This window comes from Podarcis melisellensis (assembly GCF_964234715.1).
Source record: "Podarcis melisellensis genome assembly, chromosome: Z".
Classification (NCBI taxonomy): Eukaryota; Metazoa; Chordata; class Lepidosauria; order Squamata; family Lacertidae; genus Podarcis; species Podarcis melisellensis.
Window position 1 is genome coordinate 8,970,898 of NC_138547.1, and position 26,358 is coordinate 8,997,255.

A 26,358-nucleotide genomic window follows, 5' to 3' on the forward strand; every position below is an offset into this window, starting at 1 on the left:
TCCATAAATTGGGCACCACCACCAAGAAAGCCCTGGCCATGACCCGAACTAAATTGAGATGACACAGAAATACCCAGGATGCCCAGTGTGTATGATATATCCCTTACGTACATAATTTTGCAGGAGGTGGAGGAGGTACAGAATCTGGGCTCTTGTAGGTGTGACAGTGTACTAGCCCCGACAATAACCATAAGAACATCACCTGACAGCAGAAATCCTATCAGAGTATAGCAGAGGGAGGTAGAGAAGGGAAGGGAAGCAAAGCTACTCCATTGGCTCAGCTGAGAGATCAGGAATTGCATCCAATGTTAGTTCTACTCAGATGAGACCCACTGAAAATAATGCAATTGACTAACTTAGGTGTACTAATTTCAATGGATCTATGCTGAGGAGGACAAACATTGGATACAACACCAGCAACTTTTCAATCCTTCTCCCCTTGAACTCTTTCATACCAACTGGCCATTAGAAGAACTTGCAACCTATCACTGGCGGAGGAAGAGGAATGCGGGGGCAAGTGCACCGCCCCTGGCAGTGCAATCCCGGTGGGTGCCATCGCGGCTGCTCCCCTGCCTGCGCTGGTTGCCATGCCCCCACGCTATGCCCCCAGGACGTGCACCCACCTGCTCTCCACCCCCTTACCGGTGCCGGAGCATGAAGCTCCACTATTGCAACCTATAAACCTGTACCTGAGTTGTCTTATTTCCTCCACCCTCCCAGTCCATTTTCTTTTAATATCCCTCCTTTATAAAATATGGTTGCTGTTGTTGTACTTGTAGCCATTGTTGTTGTTGTTGTTGTTATTTTTATAGTGCCTTCCTCTGAAGACCTCACAACAGAAAAATATGAAATGAGAATACAAGATACATAATAAAAAACAAACAAACCATTAACCATCCTCCCACAAACACATTTAAAAAGCCATAGAATGTTAATCACACAAACACCTGGTTGAAGAGAAACATTCTTCCCTGGTGCCTAAAGATAGGTAATGAAGGCTATGCATTCAGTCTGTCTTGTTTGTAGTGAAATGTAAGCACACCACCCAACCCGTTTTTCAAGGTACCCTCACCTGCAGCATCACCATCAGCCAGGTGGCTGGGTGGTTTGTCAACAGACTTCTGTTTCCTCTCTTTCCGCCTGTGGCAGCGGTGATGGTGGTGGTGGTGGGTGTGCTCCACTGGCCGGGAATGCTCGTAGAGGTGTGTGGCATGGGGACGCTGTGGGTTCAGTGTGGAGATGGAACGCTTCATGGGGCTTGTATCTGGGATGGGCTGTGGACAAAGGCAGGGTGAGGTTGGGGTGAGGAAGGGGAAAGAAGAGAGCGCAAGGTAGTTGTTGGTTCAGTGTGTAGCCTCTCTCCTCCCTAGTGCAGCACCCTCTTTCCATCCCTTAAAGGTAACAACAGGGGGGTGGGCATCGTCAACCTATCAAATTTACTTTTCACAAGATACGGCAACTGCCACCAGCTTAAATGTCTTTGCAAAAGTACTGGGCAGATTCATGGAGGACAAGAAGGCTATGCTCGACCTCCACTGTTGGAGTCAGTATGCCTCTGAATATCAGTTGCTGAAAATCACATGTGGGAAGAAAGCTCTGTTGCACTTAGGCCCCACTTGTGGGCTTCCCATAATGGGCATCTGGTTGGCTGCTGAAAGAACAGAATGCTGGACTAAATGACCACTGACCTGATCGAGAGAGGCTTTCCTTCTAATCTACTTGCTCTTTCTAGGCAAGGATGGAGAGATTTTTTTTTTTCTGTATCACAGTGAGGAGGAGACCAGTGCCCCCCACCATACGTTGCTGGACTACATGAATTACAAATAATTTGGTCTGATTGGAGTTGGAGCCCAACATATGGAAGGCTACAGGTGTTCACCATCCTTTTTCAAAGTCAGCACTTCAAAGCCTTACACTTGTGTGTAAGGAGGATCTGCGCAAGCCAAGACAAGAGCACCAAGTTGCAATCTAATGTATTTTTACTTGCAAAGGAAACCCATCACATCCAGTTCTTAATGACAAAGGGGTGGGGGGGAAGGGATGCTGAGAAGGCCATGCTCCCTTATTCCTGACATATGGGGGTTTTCTCTGCAGTTATTTAGGGGGACAGAAAATGCACTCTACTTCTCAGGGGCAACTCAATCTGCTCCTATGGCCTTTCCAGGTGTACTCTTTATGAAACTAGAACTCTGTTGTTGTTTTTTCCTTTCTGTTTTTCCCCGCACTCTTCCACATGCCATCATGGTAATTCCTTTGCTATTCCAGAATATTGCAGTGATCAAACCACTTTTTCTTCTATCATAAAAATAATGAATGAATGAATGCAATATTTTGTGAAAGAACTGGAATGCTTCTGTAATTTTTTAAAAAACAACAACCCACTTTTCTTTTTGACAGGAGGGTATTCCTAGCTCAGAACGAAAACAGGGAACTTAATAAATTTCTGCTTGTCTAATCTCAAAAAGAAATCTGGAATGCCAGGAGTTAGATTCAAAATACGCCTGCCTCCTCGTAACTCTGATGCTTGCAGGTTGGAAGAAAGGGGGCATAGAAGGGGTGTGACTACAGCCACAGACCTTTTCTGAAGCCATACACATCCTGTCATTGTGAGGGCAGGAAAAAGCACCATCAGCTTCCAAAAAACAGAGATCTGTGACCTGTCATGTGGAAGGTCTGCTCCAAAGCTCCCACATTGGAATGAATAGCAGCCATAGCACTGTAGTCAGGTCCCATCTGACCATATACTTAAAGATGTACCATGCCACTTTAAACAGTTGTGGCTTCCCACAAAGAATACTGGGCACTATGGAGTGTTAAGGGTGCTTTGAATTGTTAGAAGACCCCTGTTTTCTGAAATTCTCAGAGTTGTTAAGCAATCAAACCCTCTTCCCAGGGAACTCTGGGAATTGTAGCTCTGTGAGAGGAATATGGGTTTCTCCTAACAACTCTTAGCAACCTTAACACATTAGAGTTCCCAGGATCCTTTGAGGGAAGCTATGACTGTTCAAACTGGTATGATACTGCTCTAAAGGTACAGTGCAAATGGCACCTATGTCTGGAAGGGCGTTTATTTATGTCAGGCTTCCTCAACCTCAGCCCTTCAGATGTTTTGAGACTACAATTCCCATCATCCCTGACCACTGGTCCTGCTAGCTAGGGATCATGGGAGTTGTAAGGCCACAAACATCTGGAGGGCTGAGGTTGAGGAAGCCTGATTTATCTGATATATTCCAGGAATGATCTTAGATTTTGAAGTTGTGCCGGGGTTGTAGCCCAGGAGTAACTGAAGCCCCAAGAGTGACTTACTTCCAACTAGGCAGCCTGTGGTACATGTCAGACATTTTCCCAGTTTGTGAAATTCTGAATTAAAAGTTATAAACACACAACTCCCAAAAAGGATGTTCACCCCAGTCACTTATCCATCCGTCACTTCAGTGCGGCTGGGACATCATTTAAACCACTTAGAGATTTTGTTTATCCCTCTCCCCCTGTTCCCAAAGGTCAACATGTGTTGCTTTTCTTGAAGCCAAAATGGCACCACCCATGGACAAGAATGAGGTAGCCAACTAGCTTAGAGAAAATCTCAGCCCCTTCAAGACGGTTAAGTGGCACAGAAATATATTTGAAATAAATAAATAAACCTTGAGAGTCAGCAGAAGTACAAAGATAGATATAGAGAGGGGCGTTGGAAAGTTCTATCGTGAGAGGAAGAGGGCCAAATAGCAGCCCAATGAGGCTGAGCATGCACAGTGACCACGCTGGCTGGCATGGGGGGACGGGACCCAGAAAAGCAGGAAATGGAATGGAGTTGCTAGAATCCTGAACAGCAGCATTCCACACGTCCTTAGGATGGCTGTACATGGTCACCATTCAACTTTCCTGCAAGGCCTTTACCTACCATCGCTCTGGGGAATTGTGGGAAATTTAAATAGCAGCTAGGGCTATTTAGGGCTGCTAGTGGGCTTGGAGCACTACCAGAACAATCAGGGCCCATTTAAATCTGGAGCTGGCTCTGCATCTGAACACAGAACACGCTTCATTATAATGGAAGATTGCCACCCCAGGCGGGGAAAGGGGAGCTAAAAGGGTTGACAGCCTGAGGTGCAAATGCAGCCTTCTAAGCCTTTCTATCTGGCCCCTGTGATGCCCCCCCAGGCCACACCCCTCACTCCTCCTGCTTCATACTCTCCTTGAGTGTGTTTGCCTGGCTGGAATGTGTCTTTTAACTCCAACAACACTGTTTGCTTGCCTGGGGACAGAGGATGGAAAGAGCTGTTTGTAAAAACTCACCTATTGTATAAAGGAAGAATTCCCATTTATCGCTTGCCCCAAATTTTGCCTCTGGTCCCACACACCACTTGCATGTGGCCCCTGGGAGGCTGCCCCAAAGGAAAAAACCTTCCCCACCCTTCATTGAACAGACTTTAGAGAGGATACGACTTTTAAGTTCAAGCAAGCTACATACTGCCAGGTAACGCCCCGGTGACCGCACTTTGCCTCTCTGCAAGAAATTCGGACAGAAAATATATTGGAAGCAGCCCCCACCAGCACAGCAATTGTCAGACATCACAGCAGGTGTGCGCGGCAGACGAGATGATGGAGAGGTGTGGGAGAAAGGGTGGGGACGAAGGGGCAACCAGAGAGGGGAGACAAACAGGTAAAGGGAAGGGGGGGATGAATAAGAGACAAGAGACAGAAATGGGTGTTAGTCAAACGTTATCCATGGAACTTGGTGAGGAGTCAAGACTGGTGATTGGTACGTGATTGATACATATACTCCCTATACGTATGACTGTACAGCCATCTATTCCAGCAACAAAATCATCAAGTTTGCTGATGACTTAGGAAAGCAAACAACATCCTGCGGGATTCATCTCACCCGGGATACAGTCTGTTTGCACTACTGCCTTCTGGCAGGAGATATAGAAACATCAAGTCAAGGACAAATAGACTGAAAAATAGTTTCTATCCAAGAGCTGTGGCCTTTTTGAATGCTGTAACTCGATAGGGTGACCTGGGAGTTTGATGGGTGTGGGTGTGGGTGTGGTTGGATTGTGGTTTGTTTGGTTGTTGTTGTTGTTTTGCTTTTGTTGTTTTTAAGGGATGGCATCCAATTTCGTTGCACTTGTGCAATGTTGCACTTGTGTAATGACAATAAAGAATCTATCTATCTATCTATCTATCTATCTATCTATCTATCTATCTATCTATCTAAATGGAACTTCCAATGGAAGAAAGTGAGGTTAGATCTCCTCAGACTTCTCTGCAGCAGGGTTGTGGATACCCATGGCCCTTCTAAGTGTTGCTGGAACTACAATTTACACACTCCAACTCAACAAGCATGGGACATCCAACAGGGTGGCCCTTCTAGATGTTGGAGTGCTATATTTCCCATCACCCTACCTTGTGAAGCATGTTGGCTGGGGCTGATGGGGGTCAGAGTCCAGCAATGTCTGGAGAGCCAGAGATTCCCATCCCTGCTCCAGAGGGAGGCCTTACACCCAACTCATGCAGAATATTAACAGATGGAAAAGTTTCTGAAACTCAGGCCTTAGGGCCAGGGGACAGCACTGTTGATCACTTGCTAAGGTGCACCGCAATGCACTGGGAGGCACTGCTTAGTAAAGTCCCTGGAAAATGCTCAGTTGCAGAAGCTCTCCCTGCTCCTTCCCATCACTGGTTTCCTATTTGGCTCAATCTGGGGGTGGTGTTGAGAAGGAGGTGGAGTACCAGCAGCTGCTCACTCTCTCCCATTATACATACAGCCCTCCAAACCTTACAGGGCTACAACTGGTCCTTCTTGCTGGGGTTGATGAGAGCTGGAGTCCACCAACATGGGGCAGACTATAAGTTCCTCATCTACCATGATGTAGGAAGGGAGAACAAGAATAAGGAAATCATGGCTTTGAGCATGAGATGGAGACCTCTTAAAATTTCTACCCTATGCATGGACACACAACCCAGGGAGTGAGGATTCAGCTAAATTCCTCTAGGTGCAGAAAGAAATCTTGGGGACAGAGTTCACCATTAGCAATTGCCGGAGCAGAATTTATTTTCCCCCTAAGGGATGAGGCAGGGGTGGGTGGGTATGGCAGCTGCCACAAGAAAAGAGTTGGAGAATATTTGGCCTTTTTCAAAGTGTGTGTGAGAAAAAAATCTCAGAAAGTGTCTCAGGAAAAAACGTATTCTGAGAAATGTCAGCTCTGTTCTGTTATAGATTTCAACTCACCTATGATGCTCTAGCCACCCTTCCCACCCACTTCCAACCTTTCTGTTGCTCCAGTGGCAGCAAATGAGAGAGTCCACCCTTGCTGTGGGTGTTTGTGGTCCTTGGGAAACTATATTTCCCAAGCCCAATTGCTCATGGTAGGCTGTGATGCAGCCAACCAGTGATGGAGGGCGAAAGATGGCAAAACCTCCTGCTTGTCACACTGAAAAGCAAGGAGGTAAGCAAGTGGATCTCAGGGGTGTGGTGGACTGTGTTGAAGAAAGGGAATGAGAGGTTTGAGAGACAGCATGATGTTGTGTTGTTCCTTTGAGGAATACATGCATATGAGGTCAGAATGATGAGCTTTCCTCATTTTTAAGTGAAGAAATGCAAGTTTCAATGACATCTCTAATTCTAGCTGAAGGAACCCAGGTCAGTGACATCCTGTTGTCTGGGTTGGGAATTGAAGTGGTCCAAGAGCAGTTGGAGAATGATCACCAGCCATGTGTCAATGATGGAATGGTGTGTGAAATGAAAGACTAGACAATGCTCAGTCACGCAGGTGATGATTGAGGCTGCATTATCTAAGCACAAGAGGAGGATTTAAAAATATATCTCCTGCAGATGAAATGTTTCTGGTTCTCTTATTAAGGCAGAAGATCCTTAGTAAGTAATTCAGTTTGGGAAATGCAACTGAAATCAGGAGAGTTTCACGCCTAGAATTAAATCAATGACCACCATCAATAGAATCAGTTGGTGAATTATTCCTTATTCTAACTGTGAGTTTGCCACAGCACCCCATGATCCTCTCGTCCTGTGAGGTCAGGTGGTACTGAGTTACAGATCTTATATATGGCTCAGTCTGGCAATAACTGCTGATGAAGCAACTTCTGAGCTGTGCTTTTATGCATTATTCAGCCCAAGCGCTGTTCAGAGCTGTCTAGGGTACTTGTGTCATGCCTCACATTACCTTTGAACCAATACTGAGAGCTCATCCATACTTCAGTCTGAGCCATGCTTTCTAGGCACAGGCCTGTGATTTCTAGGTCCGGGTTTGAGCAGGAGGGTTTTGTTTTTTGTCCCATTGCTGAAGTGGAAAATAAGGCAACTGTGTTTACATGAATTGATGTTTGTTATGATTCAGCAGTAAACTGAGTATTTTCCTGGAGAAAGTGGCGGGACAAAAAAAGTCCTGCTTAGTCACGGACTTAGATAATGTGGCACAGATGAAGGTGTGGATGAGCCCTGAATTACTGTAAGGGGATCCAACATGCAGTGGACTATGTACCCACCACTTCTAGCTAGCTAGAAAACTCTACCTTACTTATTGAACCTAATTATGCCACAGGATTCATGTGAATTCCACATATATAATTTTCTATTGGGTTTGGAAGCATATCTGGGAGCATGTCTGCATTGCAAATTAAAAAACAGTTGGAGGCTGCCTTCAGCCACTGAATCTTCTTCTACAAAAACCATGAGAACTTGTAGTTCCAGGAGGTTACTGAGAATTCATGTTGGAAGAATGTCCCAGCCCCTTCCTGGAACTCATTGGTGGGGTGGCTAAACAGGTTTGGAAACTGGTTTAGGTTTGTAAGTGTAGCTGTATCTTAACTCTGGAAAAAGAGAAACTTAGCAAAAGAGGAGTGCTCTGTAGGCATGCAGGCTCAGGGAAAATGTGGTACAATTCTGTTTCTACTGAAGAAAGCCGAGTCTGTAGAATGCCAGGCTTTTTGGTGAAAGATATATGAAACGTTATGGATCCCTATGATTAGATGCATACTTACATACACAAAACCAGCAAACAAAGTTGCCTAGCAAGTAGGATCTGGAGCCTGTTGCTTTTCTGTTGACTGCGGATGGATCTCAGAGAAGCTGTCTGTAATGGGGAATGCTTGCTCCAGATCACACCTCAATTATTTATGTGATTGGTAAATGCATAATCAAATTGCCCACTGCAGCACTCACATTGTTAAACCTCCCAAAGGTCTTCCAGGTGACAAGACAAACAGACAGAAAGAAGGTGTTAAATCGCTGACTTACTGTAAGTCTTCCATTGCCAGTTAAGCCTCCTGCGCTCACCTGAGTTTCTGCTGCCAGGCGGGGCATGGAGGCAGCTCGCCCCTGGCTCTCCAGGCCAGGCTGGTGCTCACCATTGGCCATTGTTGGACTGATCTCTCGCATTTCTACTACCTGAGAGAGAAATAGGGGCAGAAGTACAGAAGTAAGCAGGGAGCTGGCAAAAAAAAGAAGTTCTCAGTAATCATGGTAAATGACTTGCTGGATCCTCAGAGGGAGAGGTAAGATATAAAGGGCCCCTCTGCATGCTTAGCTGAGCTCAGTGGTGTTTGGCTCTTTAAAGGTAAAGGTAAAGGTACCCACTGACCGTTAGGTCCAGTCATGGATGACTCTGGGGTTGCGGCGCTCATCTCGCTTTATTGGCCGAGGGAGCCGGCATACAGCCTCCGGGTCATGTGCCAGCATAACTAAGCCACTTCCGGCAAACCAAGCAGTGCACAGAAACACTGTTTACCTTCCCACCAGAGCGTTACCTATTTATCTACTTGCACTTGATGTGCTTTCGAACTAGGTGGGCAGAAGCTGGGACCAAACAACAGGAGCTCACCCTGTTGAAGGGATTTGAACTGCTGACCTTCCAATCGGCAAGCCCCAGGCTCTGTGGTTTAGACCACAGCACCACCCACGTGACTTCTTTTTTATACCCAAATCAATTCAATTTATATACATGACAATTTAACACAGTGGTGGAACATATGCTAAAGCCACCCAGGTCATGCATGTGGGGTACATTCAGACCTGACCTGAGAGTGGAGCTGCTTCCTTGTGCACTGCAAACCAGAAGAGAGGGCTGCAGCATTGCTGCTGACTCTTCTCTCTCCGTCCCTGGGTCCACCCCCGGGTCAGGTTTGCCCTGGAAGTGGAGCAGCTATGGCCAGGTGCAAGAAAGCTGCCACAGCCTAGGAAGTGGGTGGCAGTGTTACCACCAACTGTCCTCTCTCTGCTCCCAGGTTAGGCTATGCCACTGATTCAGTAATGTAGTCCCAAGGATAATGATACCAACTCCATTACAGTGGCATGGGAGTGCTCCAGCCCCTCTGCCAGTCAATTTTTAATCTTCTTACGCAATGATATTGTATTATGTAATTTGGCAGTTCAATTTTCCTGTAAATCACTTTGGGGCACCTTTCACTTGTATAAAGCAATATTGCATAATAAATTAAATTGCAATGGGGTGTTCCATGCAGTGTAATCAATGGAAAGTTGTTTTAGCATCCATATGCAATGTTTCTTTAGATTTCAAACTGAGATTGATTCAACAAAAAAATGGAAGTTTCAGGCACACTGGATTCCACAGCTTCTTTATAAGGAGGAACTGGCCAGTTTGGCTAGGGGCTGGTGATAAAGCATCAGGATAAAGCATCAAGGCACATGCTGTGGGCATGTGTTGGAATATCTTCCCTTTGGTCAGAAATTGTTTGCATTTTTAAAATTGCCTTTTCAAGCACTAGCTTCAGTACACAGAATATGGGAAGGGGGAGAGGTCTTGTCCTTTGTCTTAGGGAGCAACATTTCTTGGACCAGGCCTGCTGTTCTGTTCTGCCAGCTGCCAGCAGACTGGAAAGTACATTTCATTGGTGTAGCAGAGCTTTTGGGATTAGCCCAGTGAAGCCTCCTCCTGTACCAAAACAGTACATTTAACCTTCACCTGTTTGCTTGTCTGCTCAGTGGGAATTTCTTCTGAATGGCCACGCTCAAATGCTGGTGTCCTCGTTTCGTAAAACACATCCTGAGTCCGTTGAGTACCCCATGAAACAGACTCCTTGATTCCTCCTCCCTCTGGCGTTGGTCTGTCATGAAAGGGAGGAAGAAAGGGAGGGAGAGAGAGAGAGAGAACTTGCAAAGAATGCAATACAGTGGTACCTCAGGATAAGTACTTAATTCGTTCCAGAGGTCCGTTCTTAACCTGTAACTGTTCTTAACCTGAAGCACCACTTTAGCTAATGGGGCCTCCTGCTGCCACTGCACGATTTCTGTTCTCATTCTGAAGCAAAGTTCTTAACCTGAGGTACCATTTCTGGGTTAGAGGAGTCTGTAACCTGAAGCATCTGTAACCCGAGGTATCACTGTACTGTATACCAAAATCTTGGTACATTGCCCCATCTCTGGTGGGACTTGTCCAAAAGCACAGAAATGGACCCAGGATTAGCTTTGCTCTCCTAACTCATAAGGTTGCAACAATGATCTGTCTTGTAAGAAGCATATAAACCACCTCCTTCTGGCAGCATGCATGGAGCTAGGGTAACATTGGAAAGATGCAGAGGGCTTTTCTTGGCCAGAACTCCCTGGAACTTAGTTCTGGCACCTCTCAGGTGGGCGCCATTGTCATTCTAAGAGAATGAGGGACATGTTCATGGTGAGTTCCAGCAACTCTTGTCCTTGATAAATGGTGCTGGTATGATAGGGTATGGCTTTGACTGATAAGCTTACACAATGCAGTAGAGTGATGTACAGACAGACATACCAAAATATACTTTGATTATGACTGGTTTATATTTATTTTTGTGAGGGATTCTTTAGCTGTGATTCCAGTATTGCAGGGGATTGGAGCAGATGACTCTGAGGGTTTCTTCCAACTCTACAGTTCTGGGATTTGATACTATTATTTTCTGCTTTATACTCATGCTGTATTTTGCTTCATACCTGGTGACTGATACCCATTATTTGCTGTTTATATTGTTTCATGTTATACATAATAAAACACATATATCTACATAATGCAACACTGTAGATAAAGCAGGCTGGGGAAACCCTTCCTTGCAGGCAACAAACAAACCACAAAGTCAGGTAGTTAGGAGCTGCAGGTTAAGAAGGACCTAGTTATCACTCAGGTGGCAAACCTGTGCTCAAGCCATGCAACTTCAGACTGCAGGTGGGGACAGACATGATGGAACTGCTCTATCTTAAAAAATGAAATCAGTCTCCTCACTTAGAAAACCAGCATATCAGGGAGCAAGTTAGACAGAAAAAGAAATGGGGAAAGCTGTAGCCCTCAGTATGTAGGACTCTTAATTCCCATCATTCTTGATCATTGACCACAGCTTACCCACCATTGGGCTAAAAAAATTGTGATGCTAGTTCTCTAAATGCAAGGAATTTTGGTGTGCAGAGACAAATTCCATCAGGTGAGCTCCTTCACCCCACCTGCACTCTGAATAGGCACAGTTCCAGCTTGGCCACTTCAGTGAGAATTTAGCCAAAAATAATGAGAACTTTCTGGGTACTCACAAGGCACCTCCATTGTTGAGAGAAGCGGAGCTCTTTTGGCGCAGGAAAGCATTGGGGAATACTGAAGGCTGGCTTTGTTCAAGCGCTGCTTTCAACGGGTGGAAAAGGGACACGGTTCCAGTCTGCAAGGCGGAAGGAAGGAAGGAAGGAAGGAAGGAAGGAAGGAAGGAAGGAAGGAAGGAAGGAAGGAAGGAAGGAAGGAAGGATTATCTGCTCTGGTAACAATTCATACAGTGCTGCCACAGAGGTAGAGGTTGGCAGTTGTTCTGGACAGGGGTTCCTCCTTATCCCTGCCTGGCAAATCCCTCAGCAATAAAGCTGTACAAATCTTATCTGTTCCTTAGTAGGGAGCTGTAGCTTAGTGTAAGGGTGGGATACATTTTTCACCCTGAGCGCCAGTGGAGGATAAGGCCAGAGGCAAAAGCAGGAACAACTACTGCAATTTTCTGGTGTCTATGCTCTGGTAACCTCTAGGTTAGATGTGATTTGTTATATGTTACTACAAGCCAATAACCAACAGGCCATGGTAAAACTAAACAAGATTCTATTAGCTGATTGTACTGCCCCTACAGGTCAGTGAAGTTTGGCTCATTGTTGATCTCCATAGTGGCAGTGAAGGGTGCAAAAGACTATTTACCTGGCAAAGACCTCCAGGTGCTGGATGGGCAGGATCTCGAGTGTTCTTGTTCTGTTTGTAGAAGTCAAATATCATCAAGGCTGCATAGACTTTCCCCACTGTCATGGCCTCAGCTGGACAAAGAAACAAAAAATGAAAAACAAAATAAGAGGGGGGGGGAAAGATGGGGTGAACAGAATTGATGAATAGCAAAAGGTGAAGGCAGTGGGAGGGGGAGTCAGTATGAATGGAAATCATAGATTCTCATAAGTTGGGTGGGGAGCTATCCTAATTATTTCTTAGACCAAACTCAGATGGCCTGGTACCTATTGTTTAAAATCAAAATGAGGCCACCAAAAAATTATTCCTCCCACTTCCAATCTTAAATTTAGTTCTCCACATTTCTGTAGCAATCTGCATTTCAGTGTAAAATTTATCCAAATATACAGATTTTTGCAAGCAATTTCCCCCAGTATAATGCATACTAATGTAGTACTTTTCAAGCATGCCTTCCCCCAACATATGAATTTTTGTACCCATTGGCTGGGAAACTGCATTGCAAAATTAAGAGGGGTGTAGGAGAGACAATATGGTGTAGTGGTTAGGGTGTTAGACTAGCTTGCCTCACAGGGTTATTGTAAGGATAAGGTGGGGAACAGGAGAACCATGGATGCTATCTTGAACTCCTTGGAGGAAAGGTGGGATAGAGATGTAATAATAAATAAAGTCTGGGGGGTTGGGAGAAGGAGAAGCAGGTCCCCATCTCACTCCTGCCCCTCAAGCACATGATTGTGTAGGACTCCCGAACACATTCAGCAACTGGATCTCCCCGAGTCAATTCAGCGGCACTGCAAAGTAACAGATTGACACCTGGATCAGAGTGGAGGCCCTCGCGCAGTGACCTATTTCCTACTTTCCATATCTTCCCATCTAGTATATAGCAATAAAGTACTGACAGCCAGGCCTGGGCCTAAGCCCTTAAAGCACTGTACAGCACATCAAGAAGAGGAATTTGGGAAGATGTCCTTTTCCCTTGTTTTGCTGAAGCGTCCCCATAGCTTGCCTATCCCTGCTAAAACACTTCTCAGTGTAAATGTTAATGCTTATGCCATCAATGTGGTACAAAGGGAAATATGGGACTTACGTTTATGAGGTGGTACTAGCAGATCCAAGGTCTTTGGTGAAAGATTGGGCCAAACTAGCGAGATCTCCTTCCTCAGCTCGATGTCACACTGAAGCTGCAGGACCCCTGCCATGCCATGGGCCAGGTGATACAAAGGAAGAAAATGTTTCACTCACAGACCAGGCTCCATGCTGGACCAGAGCAAAGGCTTATAAAGCAAAGTACGTCTTTTCTCGAAGTGATCAACCAGATGTCCCAATGGGAAGCCCACAGGAAGGACCACATGATTCCCAATATCTAACATTCAGATATGCCTCTGATACTGGAGGTAATATAGCCAGCCGCTATGACTAGCAGCCATTGATAAAACATATCCTCCATGAATTTGCATAAACTTCTTTTAAAGCCTTCTAAGTTGATGGCCATCATGAGATTGTGGGAGAACAAATCCTATAGCTTAACTATTATGTGAAGTACTTTCTTTTGCCTGCCCTGAATCTGCAAGCACTCAGCTTTCTTGGATGGCCCCAAGGAAAGGCATTATTCCTACCCTTTGGGGAGGGTATTATTATGAGGAAGGGTATTATTCTTACTCTGCAGGAAGCTTGAAAAGGGAAAAAGAGAGCACGGTAGAGAATAGCTCCTCTTCCATGGAGGGGAAGAAGACTGTGGCAATGTCAACGCTCTTACTTCTTACATCTCTGAAGAGAGAAGCTCTTCCAGAATGCACCAAAGTACTGAATCAGATCACTGGTTGATTTAGCTCAGTCTGCACTGATTGGTAGCAGTTCTACAGGTTTCAGATAGGAGGTCTGTCCCTGGAGACATGGAGTATTGAACCAAGGACCTTCTACATACAAAGCAGATGTGCTACCACTGAGCTTGATGAAGCTAATGCAGGGCTATGGAACCTGTGATCCTCCAGATGTTTTCTTGACTCAGAGTTCCAGTGACCCTAGGCCAGCATGGTCAGGGATTCTGGGAAATATAGTCCAACAACATCTGGGGGTCCTGGTCTAGTAAAGTGGAAATTTGCTCAGATATCTTGCTTTAAAATCTGAAATTTGCCCATTTCCATACATCAATTTTGAAAATGTATGGGCCAAAGTCCCCATCCCCATTCCCCATTCATTCCTATTCACACAATTATGATCTTTTAAGCCAGCTGCTGTTGTCTCACCTGATGCAAGTTTGATTTCCAGGGCAGTGCGGATCAAGGCCATCAGCGTAGATGTGAAGTGGACACTCAAGTCATCATTTGAGATTGGCATATTCATCCTTACCAAGCGCTGAGAGACAGACAGGCTTCTATCAATGCTGATCAACTTATTTCCCCTCCCCAAACCTCATACTCGCCCACCCCACTTTCTAGTACTCAGTTTCGTTCCTCCTCAGAGTAAGCTTGATTACCAAGAGCTGACATTCCACAATGCTAACTTTTCATATGCTGACGTAGGTAACAAGCCCCAGATATCCACAATCTCAATACCTTCCAATATTCCAACATCATGGGAGGGGTGTTTCTAGGACTAAGGTGAAACTTTGAAGCTCCCTTGTTATTTTTGCTATGGGATGCAGCATGCTGGTTAAGTAATTTTGTTATATTTATAGTATTGAAATATGCTTTTGCATATTATGTTTTTGTTTTGCTATGTTATTATGAAGTTGTTTTTGTAGTGTTTGTTTGAAATGCATCCCTGTTTATTGTAAGCTGCTTGGAGCATGATTTCTTTTTTTGTGGGCAAAAGCAGCATACAAATAAAATGAATGTATGAATGAATGCTGAGCTTCACTTATGTATTGGAAACTCTCAGCTATAACCTAAACCTGTCTTTCTATACCTTAATACCATCTCACCCTGCATTTCCCTACATGGACAGAGTGACCAGCTCTTCTTTCTGTGTTTTAGTACTTAAAAAATGGCAGTATGGCAGCATTTAAAAAATAATAATCTTTGGCCTAATAACATACGAAGAGTCCTGCAGGATCAAGCCAAAGACCCATCTTAGACCAGCTTTCTGCTTTCACAGTGGCCAGCTAGATTCCTCTGGGAAGATCATGAACAGGACTCTTTCCTGCTTGTGGTTTCCATCAACTGGTATCAAAAGACATACCTATTTTCTACAGCTACTATTGGAGATGGTATCATGGTTAGCAGCCATCACAGGGTGCTTTTATGCAAGCTTTTATAGTCAATACCCCCCAACTCGAATCCTGGGAATTGTGCATTGCCCAGGGCTTTCTGGGGATACGGAATAACTATTAAACAGAGGAGACTATTGCATTGGGGTGGGTGGTGAACTGCCCTGCTAGCTTCAGTCTGCCCTCAACCAGCCCCCAAATGCCTGCCTCTTTCCTTCCCTCCCATCTCTAATGCCCTCTCACATCTCTGCCTCCCAAAGGCTTGCACAGCTGTTTGTTTCAGCAGCCCTGGCTACAAGCTCCCCAGGTGAAGGATGCCTTTGAGGCTAGCCAGGGGGTGGAGCAGTGGGAGGAGGCACCTCTCTTTTGGAGGGGCAGCTCAGAGACCAGGGGTGGCAGCTCCACCTGCCCAGAGGACTCCCAAGGAGAGGGGAGAAGAGAGGAGGCTGAGAGAACAATCCATAAGGGAGGTGAGGGGCTGCCAATTCTTCAGGCAAGGGGTGACATAAGTGGGCTCCTGAGCCCTACAGAAAGAATGTAGTTGGTCAATGAGCGGTGGACTCACAAAGGTTGAAAACCTCTACATGAAACCATTGATAAACTATTGCCTGTATGAAGCATGTCCTCAAAGGTGCTATCTGGAAACTAGCGAACTGACAGTGAGCTCTTGAGGAATAATTGCTGACAAAGAAGAAATAAGGCATGAAATGAGTGATAGTGCTTCAGGAATAGCAGCCACCTCCTTAGTCCATGAGAAACACACCTAGGTGCCAAAGCAATTCAAAACACGCTGGCTTGAATGCAAAGTAGTGCTAAATCTCTTGTAGTGCTAGTATTTACATTTATACAACAGAAGTTCCCCTGTGTTCTCAACCTGAATTGGGATTTCCCTTACCCCCCGGAGCACATTTAGAGAGTGCATAGGGTGGGTCTGGGAAAAGAAGAGAAAGTTCCATTGCATTAATGGCATGAGGGCATCAGATACCACCCGTTAAATTCCAATTAAGCTCCCCCCAACACAGATCTAATTTGCCACCCACTTTTTGCTGTCGTCAGCACAGAAAATGTTAGCAGCAGAATCCTACCTTCTTCAATGCAGCCCCATGGTCCAAACTTACTCAGACAGTCCCACTGTATCCATTGCAGTGAGTGACAGGGAAAAAGAAAGGGGAAAAGATGCTTGGAAGTGAAAGAAAAGCCAGTGTGTGTGTGTGTGTGTGTGTGTGTGTGTGTGTGTATTTCTCTCAGGAGAGCTGTATCCTAATCCAGGTGGGGGGGCTTGGAAATGAGCATCAATTAGCCAGAAGGAAGCCTATACCCCCCCCCCAAAAAACCCTCAGAAGACCTGGTTTTTGTGCTGTTAGTAATCTGAGGTTGTTATTCAGATCCATGCAACTCCTGCCTGTGAATTTATCTGCACTTACTTTTTGCCCTCCTCTGGCGCTCTGGGTTAAACCACAGAGCCTAGGACTTGCCGATCAGAAGGTCGGCGGTTCAAATCCCCGTGACGGGGTGAGCTCCCGTTGCTCGGTCCCTGCTCCTGCCAACCTAGCAGTTCGAAAGCACATTAAAGTGCAAGTAGATAAATAGGTACCGCTCCGGCGGGAAGGTAAACGGCATTTCCATGCGCTGCTCTGGTTCGCCAGAAGTGGCTTAGTCATGCTGGCCACATGACCTGGAAGCTGTATGCTGGCTCCCTCAGCCAGTAAAGCGAGATGAGCGCCACAACCCCAGAGTCAGCTACAACTGGACCTAATGGTCAGGGGTCCCTTTACCTTTACCTTTCCAGGCACAGGTTGTGCTTTAAAGTTCTGGGTCCAAGCACTCATTTTATTTGCCCCAGAGTTTCCTCACAAAAACCCAGTCTTTAAAGCTGAAGTGCAACAAACAGGATTTAGGGTTTTCTGCAGATTGTTGCTTGGACATGGAGCTTAAAAGTGGGAACCATGCCTGGAAAGTACAGAGGAAAGGTAAGTGTGGATAAGCCCTGCAAGAATGAGGAACTGCTGCATGTTTCACCCCACTGCCAGATTTTGTTTCTTATGGTAACTCACAAAAAGGAATGAAAGATGTGATCTAGGGAATCTACTGCAACAGCTTTCTCTCTGTGTGTGATCAGAGCATTTTCTGAGATGGTTCAGATGGCAGTCAAAGGAGCCCTAAACCTATAGCTGAAGTAGAAGCTGCTTTGCTTACATGTTGGGCTTTAGAAGGCAAGCAGGACAGAGTCAAGTCAAATGTGTGCCCATTCATATTTCTACAATTCAAAAAAAGAGAAAAGACTGGTTCTCAGAAGGGAAGCTTCTTAAGTGCTCACTGTACATGTTTCCTCCCTGGCGTTTTCTCATCCATCCTTTATGACAGAGGAAGGAAATCATTCAGAGTGCAACCAAACCGCACACGAGAGAGAAAACTTTGTTCCAGTTAATGTTGTGAGCAAGGGTCAGACTGAGTTTCTCTGCTAAGGGAACTTACTATTAAATGTGCATAAACTACTTGAAAGGGGTGGGGAAACATCCAGGTCTGTTCTCTCAAACCACACAAGACAAGAAATCTGGTTACACCTGCAAGCATCTTGTGGCTCAAAACCTGTAGCTCTCCAAATGTTTCATTGGGCTCCAACTCCCATCATTCCTAAGCACTGGCCATGCTAGCTGGGGCTAATGAGAACTGAGTGACCATCTCTGCCATAAAATCAGGTAAGCCACAAGGTCTGGTGTGAAATATTCCACCCCTTTATCTGTCTGTTCACCTTTTATTAAAATAGAAGTAAGTTACCAGCCCTCTTACTGAAGATATAAGGAGAAGTGTGCAGGCAACAGTCTACCCAATGGATCACTAATAAACTTCTCACATCAATTCAAGGTTCCATGTAAATGAAGGACAGTCTAGCTCCCCCATTTTCCATTTTATGTTTCCTGTCACTCCACATTCCATGACTACTGAGGAATTTCAGTCATCATTGGGCTTGTGCTTGGTGGTGGTGTTTGCAGATGTGTCATCTTAGGATGTTTTCCTTTATTTTTCCTTTACCTCTGAAAGCCTTAGGGTTCCTCAAGCATGCTGATACCTCCACCATTGTTCCTCAGTGACCCCATTTTAGCTCTGACGAACATGTAAATTGCAGAAATCTTGCTCCTGTTTCCAATGGGATTCTCCAACATCCCTACCCCAGAACCCCTTTCATGCCTTTTCCTGTACACGTGGATGTTGAGTGGAGTGTGTGGCATAAGCCTACCCCCTTCTTAATGCAGTCAGTACAGATTCTAATATTAAAAACGGAACCATGCTGCAGTGAGAAAGAGCACCCCCTTTGGGAAGCCCCAGCACATCTCTGGGATGCAGCTCTCCTGTTACACCATAGAACAAAGCTGTAAAGATATTACCGCATGCACACCAAGGCAAGCAAGATAAAGTGTCATGCATGACGACTCTGCAGGGATTGGCTCTTGCCAGATGTAGCGAGAATATACAAGCACAGAGAGGGATGGGGCAACAGAAGGAGGTATAAAGGGGGAGATTGTAGCTCTTAAGAAGGTCCTAGAAGAGAAAAGACCACCTAGGCATAGGAATGTGGTTGCTACAGAAAAAGATAGGTAGGAACCAGGATGGGGGAGACAAAACTCTGGATTGCAGCATACTAGGTTTTACTCAGCACAGACCCATTGAAAGTTATGGGCCTAAATTAGCCATGCTTGTTCATTTCAATTGGTCTACTCTGAGTAAGGCTAACGCTGACTATAAACTTCTGTGCTTGCTATCAAGGGATGGCTATTTGCACCTGCCTCACTTCATCCTCCAACCCCAACAGCCTTTATAAGACAGAAATCTGGGCCAAGGCATATAGGATGGGTGGGGTTTACTGGTAGGTGCTACTGTTATTAGCTTTGGACGTACTTTTGGATCCAAAGTCTTGGGTATTTCTACTTGAACTTTTGATGAGATTTATCCTTGCTTTATGCTCACTTACATTTTAATGCAGGCTAAATGCATTGATTTTGTGTATTATTTTGCAGTGCTATACTTTTAAAAATTATGTTCATACTACTGTATTTTGACAGGTTTTTTTGTTTTTTTTTTTGTTTTAGTGAACCACTTTTGAGCACAGTTGTATCTTTTTTTACTCCACAGGCCAGATCTTTATCCAAATTATCTTGTAGCACAAAATTGACAGGAGGGTATGGCTGCCCACCTGTCAGTCATCTGATGTCACAATGATGTTAGTTGATCAGGCACTTTGAATGAACACTGTGTAGTGCTTTAAAGGGCCCGAGGCTTCAATATTACTACCAATCAGCTGATGAGCAGGACAGCTGAACTCTACTTTCTGCAAGTATCCGCTGCACATGTTCTATTGGGACCTTGCTCATTCAGATGATTCAGCAGGGTTTCAAATCTGGCCCATGAAATCATTTCCCCCAAACTCCACCTGCTGACAGTGACATGAGGGTCAATGCACAGCCACAAGCCTTAAAGGGCTCTGAGCTTTCAAGGCCATTTACATTACTCTGCTCCTTAGTGTTGTGGCCCCAGGGTCTAACAATACTCAGAAGAAGGTGAAGTCTAGGCTGCTCTATGTAGGTGCTGTTTTCTGCCATCACCTTCCTGCAGCATCTCCATCTTCCCAATCTCTCAGAAGTCAATGGATGCAAAATTGTGCAAGGGATGATTAAAAAAGAAAAGTCGGCTTCCCCTAGGGAAGCAGGACAAACTGCAATTGACAGCCAACATAAGCTTTAGCTCTCTGCTGAGACAACGTCCTGCTATTGCTACAATACAGCCAGTGGGGCCCACTGGGAGCTGTCCATGGTCCTGAATTCACTGACTTCTGTTAAAAATTCACCAAGATTTTGCATGACTTGACCTGAGTATGTCTCCCAGAAGAAATCCAGCTTTCACTGCACCTGCTTCTCCTGTGAACCTAAAGCCCTGAACAGGGTACAGGTTTTATGAGCCTCTCAATGGTATGATGTACTTAGATAGTGGCCATAGTAAGAAGGAGTTACTGAATGAATGCAACTGGAATCCCAGGCAACTGAATCTTGCATATTCTGGGTTCATCAATGTAAATTCATCAGTGTCTTGCTTGCCTTCTCACTGCGTTCTTGACTGCAAAATTGAGAGGCAAGAAACTGTCATACAACTGAGCAGAATCCACTTTCTGATTGATTAAATCCTTGTCTGGAGCAAATTAAAATACATTAGTGAGTTCACTGAGCTCAAGTGAGCCAATGATTCTATAGCACTTATTTCTTAAGAGTGTATTTAAGGAAGCTTTTAAGGTGTCACCTAAGTTTAATTTACTCTCTCCTTCAGAACCACCTCTTCTAATTAGCAACGAGTTAAATAAGTTTAAACTCTACACTGATCCTTATCCAGAAATGTAAAATATAGGTCAGTCTCTTAAAACAGAATACTGTGTCATATATTTTTAAAGCTTCTATTCATTTTGGTTGATTATATAATTTCATTCAGATTTGCATAAATTTATTTTATATTAATATTTATTAAAAGAGGGGCAATTGTAATTTATTATTATTATTTTAAAATTGTATACTGCCCTATACCCACAGGTATCAGGGTGGTTCACAACATAAAAACACAAAATACATAATAAAAATAAAAATAACAACCCAGTAATGCCCCATGCCCAACACATTTTAAAATGGCATTGGATGTCAATCAGACAGAGGATTGGTCAAAGATGGACTTCGCATTTTAAGTTTGTTTTGTTGCATATAGTTGTATTTGGACTTGAGTTCTATTTGTGTTACCTTGTGTTACTTCCATAATGTTAACCTTTTGTTTTGTGATGGTCTGATGACTAAATACAAATAAACAAACCTGGTCTGATCTGAATAGACTGTTGCAGAAAGGCAATGCAAAAGCTTGCAGCTGTTTTGTTAACATGGGAATCTCTTACTCTGCTTTCACTGGAACAAAGGTGAATCACTGTTTCTGTAGTTACTGGAGGATTGTTTTACATCCATGCTCTCTAGGAACAAATTTTCTCTGCAGGAAATAATTTCCCTTCTACAAAGAGGATCATGTTCATTTAAGACAAAGATCCCCTTCTGTTTGGACTTAAGTCCTGCAGGGGAAGCGGTAGCAATTAGCAGAGTTTATGCCAGTCAATTCAGGACCCCGGGCAGCTCCCAATAGGTCTTCCTAGATGAGCTGTAGAATATGTTGTCCCAGCAAAGAGCCAGACACCTGAAGGTTTAAGAAGGTTTTCTTTCTAGTGGCTTGATCGCCTGCAAGAACTATCTACAATCCTTAAAGGATTTGTAGCTGAATCTTCAGTTCCATGCACCTGTGTGTTTGAGGAGCTGAAGAAGCTGCAGGGATGTCACTCCCAGATGAGTGAACCACATCCTCAGGCAGGTACAATGTAGAATCGGTGTACCAGGGTTGAACACATCTACTGCTTTGACTTGAACATATTAATACAGAAAGTAGTGCCATGGAAAATCAGTTCTCAATCTACATAGCAGGGGTAGATGATCAAGTAATCTCCATATGTTTTGGACTACAACTCCAGAGACTATGCTGTCTTGGGCTGATGGAAATGGTAGCCCAACACACCTGGAGGACACAGCTTGTCTATCTCTGCATTCCAGATGCAGTGCTTTCCCTTGCATTCTGAAGTGGTACAGTCCTAGGAGAACTGTATCACATGCTTTTTTTGAAGAAACATGTTGGCTTTCAGTGAACACAGAGCTGGAGGCAATGCACCCTAAGGATTTGTTAAGTCTAAGCACATGTTGCCATGAAGACAGCCTTGATTGGGAATAATTGGTCTCTTACTTGATGCAGACAGAAAAGGAAGGGGAAAGGTAGAATCCGAAAAATGAACCAGGATATAAATATATTTATGGACAGGTAGAAACTCAGCTAGCTAGAAAGGTGTAATGGGCACCACAGCTGTAATGACTTAGTCAGAGATGCAGAATGTTTCAAACTAGAACAGGGGTGTCAAACTCAAATGGATTTAAATGGCTTCATTTCTTAACCCACAGGAGCCCGGAGACTCACCCATAAACTCCCCTTCGCATAAAATATTAAATTTACATTCTCTCTCCCTCCTTGCCATCTTGCATAAGAGGCACCAATAGAGGTGGACTTCCAGGTCTCTTAAAGGGAAGGTGAGAGATTGATAGGAGAACACTGAGTCAAACTATGGGAACATAGGAGTCTGCCTTGTACTCGGTGAGACCACTGGTTCAGATAACTCATTATTGTCTACACTGAACTGGCAGCTACTCTCTAGAGTTTCAAGCTTGGCGTCTCTCCCAGCCCTACCTGGAGACACAGTGGATTGAACATGGGGCTTTCTGCATGCAAGACAAATGCACTAACATTGGTCCATCTAGCTCAGAATTTTCTATCCTGATTGGCAATGAGTCTACAGAATTTCAGAGGGGAGTCTGTCTCAGACCTACCTGGAGGTGCCAGGAAGTGAACCTGGGATGTTCTGTATTGAAGAGAGATATCCTACCAATAAGCTATGGCACCTCCATCAGTAACTCTTTGGTGGGGCATGAACCCCTTTTAAATGTTCAGCCTTTGAGTGCTTGGATTTGGGTACACAAACTCTCCAAAGCCCCTACCTGAACTCTGCATGCCTATGGGGGCACTTAGAATCTGCCTGCTGCTTGAAGCCAAAGGACCAAGTAGGAGTTCCAGTTATAGGACCCTATGGACACAGCTCCACATTTCTGAAAGCCATGTGATGGCTGTGGATGCCCAATTAAGGTGAGTGAGGCAGTGCCACCACTAAACTCAATCTGCCCTCAGATGGCCTCCACCTACCTGCCTTCTTAATTACAATCACCCCAAGGGGTGGCTATTACTGCCAGCATCTACCTCCTCAGTTTTGCCCTTGCAGAATTCAGCAAAGAGGAGGATGGGCGGGGGAGGCCACAATTAGTTGGCTATGCCTGTTATTGACTTTGGCTCAACCAGCCATCTTCTCTGACGGCACCTGCCACTGATCTCACTGCCTTCCACCCTACCAGTCCCAATTAGCACCAGCCTCTGCTGCCAGTGTGTTTCCTGTCCCAGTAGCCTCCTTGTTGTACAGCTGCTATGGGCTGGGCCATGTGTTGGACACCCCTGAACTAGGGAGATTATGAAGCATCTGAAATAGCTTAGAAGACACCACAAATACTACAGGAAATGGAGGCAGTTCAGCCTTAGCAACAACAGAACAGATGACACTGGTTGTCTGGTCTAACCTTATAGGCAACGCGAGCTGGGCATTTCTTTCCCAGTCCAAGTGGTGGGGACATGTGTCTCAGCATCTCATACATGTCCGTGTAACTGATACGCCCACTTGGAACCAGAGAGATAGAAAGAGAGGGAGAGAGAGAGAAAGAAGCAGAAGCCAGAAGATGGGGAGGGAATCACAGGTGGGGGAAGAACCAAGTTAGAGCCAAGTGTCAAACAGAGGGGAGGGGGACCAGGGATGAAGTGGAAAGCAGACAAGAGAGCAAGAGAGAAGGAGAGAGATCTGATTAATTAGATTGTTTTCAGGGAGTAGAAACAAAACAAAGGGAGGTTAATAACAAAGAGGAGGGTTAAATCAGATGGTTTCTTTTCCAATTTCATCTCTTTGAGCTGGGGTAGCCAACCTGGTGCCCTCTAGCCATTGTCAGACAACAGCAGCCAGCATGGCCAGTGGGTAGGAACAATGGGAGTTGGAGTCCAGCATCAGCTGGAGAGCACCACCTTGGCTATCCCTGTCACTGAGCATCTCTCTTTCCATGTGCTCATCGTCTTTTCTTTTTTCTTTAAAAAAAAGAGGTTCAAATCCCTGCGGTAGCAGTACAGAATGATTGAGTGTGGACAAAAGCAGGTGGGAAGGAAAGAGGTTTGAAACCATGGGTGGGAGGGGAGCATTCCCATATATTCTCAAACAGGTGGTTGTGCAGGTGTCAAGGGGCTGTACTCATCATGCCGAGGAGAAGCGATACAAAGCATTATGGGACAGTCAGACATGGCTTTAATAAAATGGTTCTCCTTTCCTGGGCAGGCTTTTTTGCTTAGATTGGAAGCAAGGCTAATAATGGGTAAAATGGAGGCAAAAATAAGGAAGATCTCCACTTTCAATAACACAAGGCTGGCATCAGACTTCAGAGGGACCCTGGCATAGTGACAACAATGCCCCCACCTCCCAATGTCCCTGCCAACCAAGGCAGGGACCAGCACTACTTGTGATGGTGGATGCCACATGGTTTCTCAGCCTTGGAGAACAACTGCACTCCTCACCTTCCACTGGATCCCCAGACTTTTTTCAGCCCTGTCTATAGAGCCAAAAAACAGATTTCAGAGATTGATAGGCTAGCACATTACATTTGGGGACACATAAATGGACAAGCAGGGATGCGGGTGGCACTGTGGTCTAAACCACAGAGCCTAGGGTTTGCCGATCAGAAGGTCGGTGGTTCAAATCCCTGCGAAGGGGTGAGCTCCCGTTGTTCTGTCCCAGCTCCTGCCAACCTAGCAGTTTAAAAGCACGTGCAAGTAAATAAATAGGTACCACTCTGGTGGGAAGATAAATGGTGTTTCCGTGCACTGCTCTGGTTTCACCAGAAGTGGCTTAGTCATGCTGGCCACATGACCCGGAAGCTGTCTGCAGACAAATGCCAGCTCCCTCGGCCTGTAGAGCGAGATGAGCACCGCAACCCCAGAGTCATCAGCGACTGGACTTAACGGTCAAGGGTCCCTTTACCTTTACCTAAATGGGCAAGCAGCCTGCTTGGAGGAGAACTCAGATTGCCTTTTTGTTCAAAAACAACTCTGTCATCCATCACTGAAAACCATTTAGGGCCCTAGCTGGGAGGGTGGTGAATGGTTGCGTTGAGCTGGTGAGGGACCCAGCCGAGGGACCCTCAGTCGGTGCCTGACCTAGCTGACCCCTGGCACCAAGTCTTGTACCTTGATGTTAGCAGCTGTGGTCAGACCACGGCAGAATAGGGTGGTACTATGGCTTCCCTTGATCTGGACCCTATACTTCTCTTAATGCAGCCTAGAATAGCATTAGCTTTTTTTGCTGCTGCATCACAATGTTGACTCATATTAAACTTATGGTCCACTATGACCCTAGATTCTTTTCACATGTACTTCTAGTAAGCCAGGTGTCCCCCATCCTATATTTGTGCATCTGCTTATTCCTGCCTAAGTATAGACCCATACCTTGGTCCCTATTGAAATTCATTTTCTTACTTTTGACCCTTGAATCTGTCAAAGTTATCTTGAATCCACATTCTATTTGCTAGCCCAGCCTGGCACCATCTGGAAATTGGATGAGCACCTCCTCAATCAATTAACTCAAAACTTTTGGAATGGGGTAGCCTGCCCCCAACTCCTCCCACCCCTGTTCTGGAGAAGGGAACCTTTTCAAAGCTGACTGTCTCATAAAGCTGCCCATGTCCAGGCAAGTGTGCATCATTGTGTGTCAGGAGAGATGCTAGATGGGAAAGGGTAAGATCAAAGGGTGGGGGTGGGGGCTTGTCAATCATTCTTGTTCAGGCAAAGGGGTTAGTTCAGTCCAGTTTATTCTTCTTTTTCTTTGCCTTTGCAATTCAGGTTTGTTTGTTTTTATCAAATTAAAGGTTCAAATTCAAGGCAAACAAATAGAGGAGAAATATACTGGAAGGGTTTCCCCCCGCTGAAATGCCAAACCTTGTATGCCACCCTGTGAGGGCATTTCCTTCCTAAGCCCAGAGGTGGAGCAATAGCTCGCAACAAACTGTACATCTCCTTATAATGTATCCGGCAACTGGAAAGGAAAAAAAATCATGAGTTATGACCAAAAGGGGGGAAAAAGAAATATATGGAAGAGAGATGGCTCCATTCCAGAGCCTCCTGAAGTCACCCCCCCCAAAAAAAATAGAAGAAAGAATGGGAGAGTCGTGTTCAATTTCAGAGTCTCCAGATTTCCTTTACAACAAGCTGTGG

General features: G+C 45.1%; 2 protein-coding genes across 14 annotated transcripts in view; one reads left to right on the forward strand and one right to left on the reverse strand.

The window, feature by feature from the left end:
• SLC31A2 (solute carrier family 31 member 2) overlaps positions 1–26,358 on the forward strand; it is a 766,698-nt gene that overhangs the window by 287,131 nt on the left and 453,209 nt on the right. The window lies entirely within an intron of this gene.
• The window catches only part of CACNA1B (calcium voltage-gated channel subunit alpha1 B), a 331,532-nt gene that overhangs the window by 6,613 nt on the left and 298,561 nt on the right, over positions 1–26,358 (reverse strand). For 8 of the 13 annotated variants that reach the window (XM_081896241.1, XM_081896248.1, XM_081896247.1 and 5 more), the window contains 8 exons: positions 23,634–23,730; positions 14,435–14,543; positions 13,276–13,380; positions 12,153–12,265; positions 11,516–11,637; positions 9,936–10,077; positions 8,252–8,401; positions 1,073–1,274 (listed from right to left, as the gene is read on the reverse strand). In XM_081896241.1, coding sequence (XP_081752367.1) covers positions 1,073–1,274; positions 8,252–8,401; positions 9,936–10,077; positions 11,516–11,637; positions 12,153–12,265; positions 13,276–13,380; positions 14,435–14,543; positions 23,634–23,730 — 1,040 coding nt within the window. Of the gene's footprint in view, positions 1–1,072; positions 1,275–4,465; positions 4,502–8,251; positions 8,402–9,935; positions 10,078–11,515; positions 11,638–12,152; positions 12,266–13,275; positions 13,381–14,434; positions 14,544–23,633; positions 23,731–26,358 lie in introns of all 13 variants that reach the window. The other 5 variants (XM_081896239.1, XM_081896242.1, XM_081896246.1 and 2 more) reach the window with 2 other exon arrangements.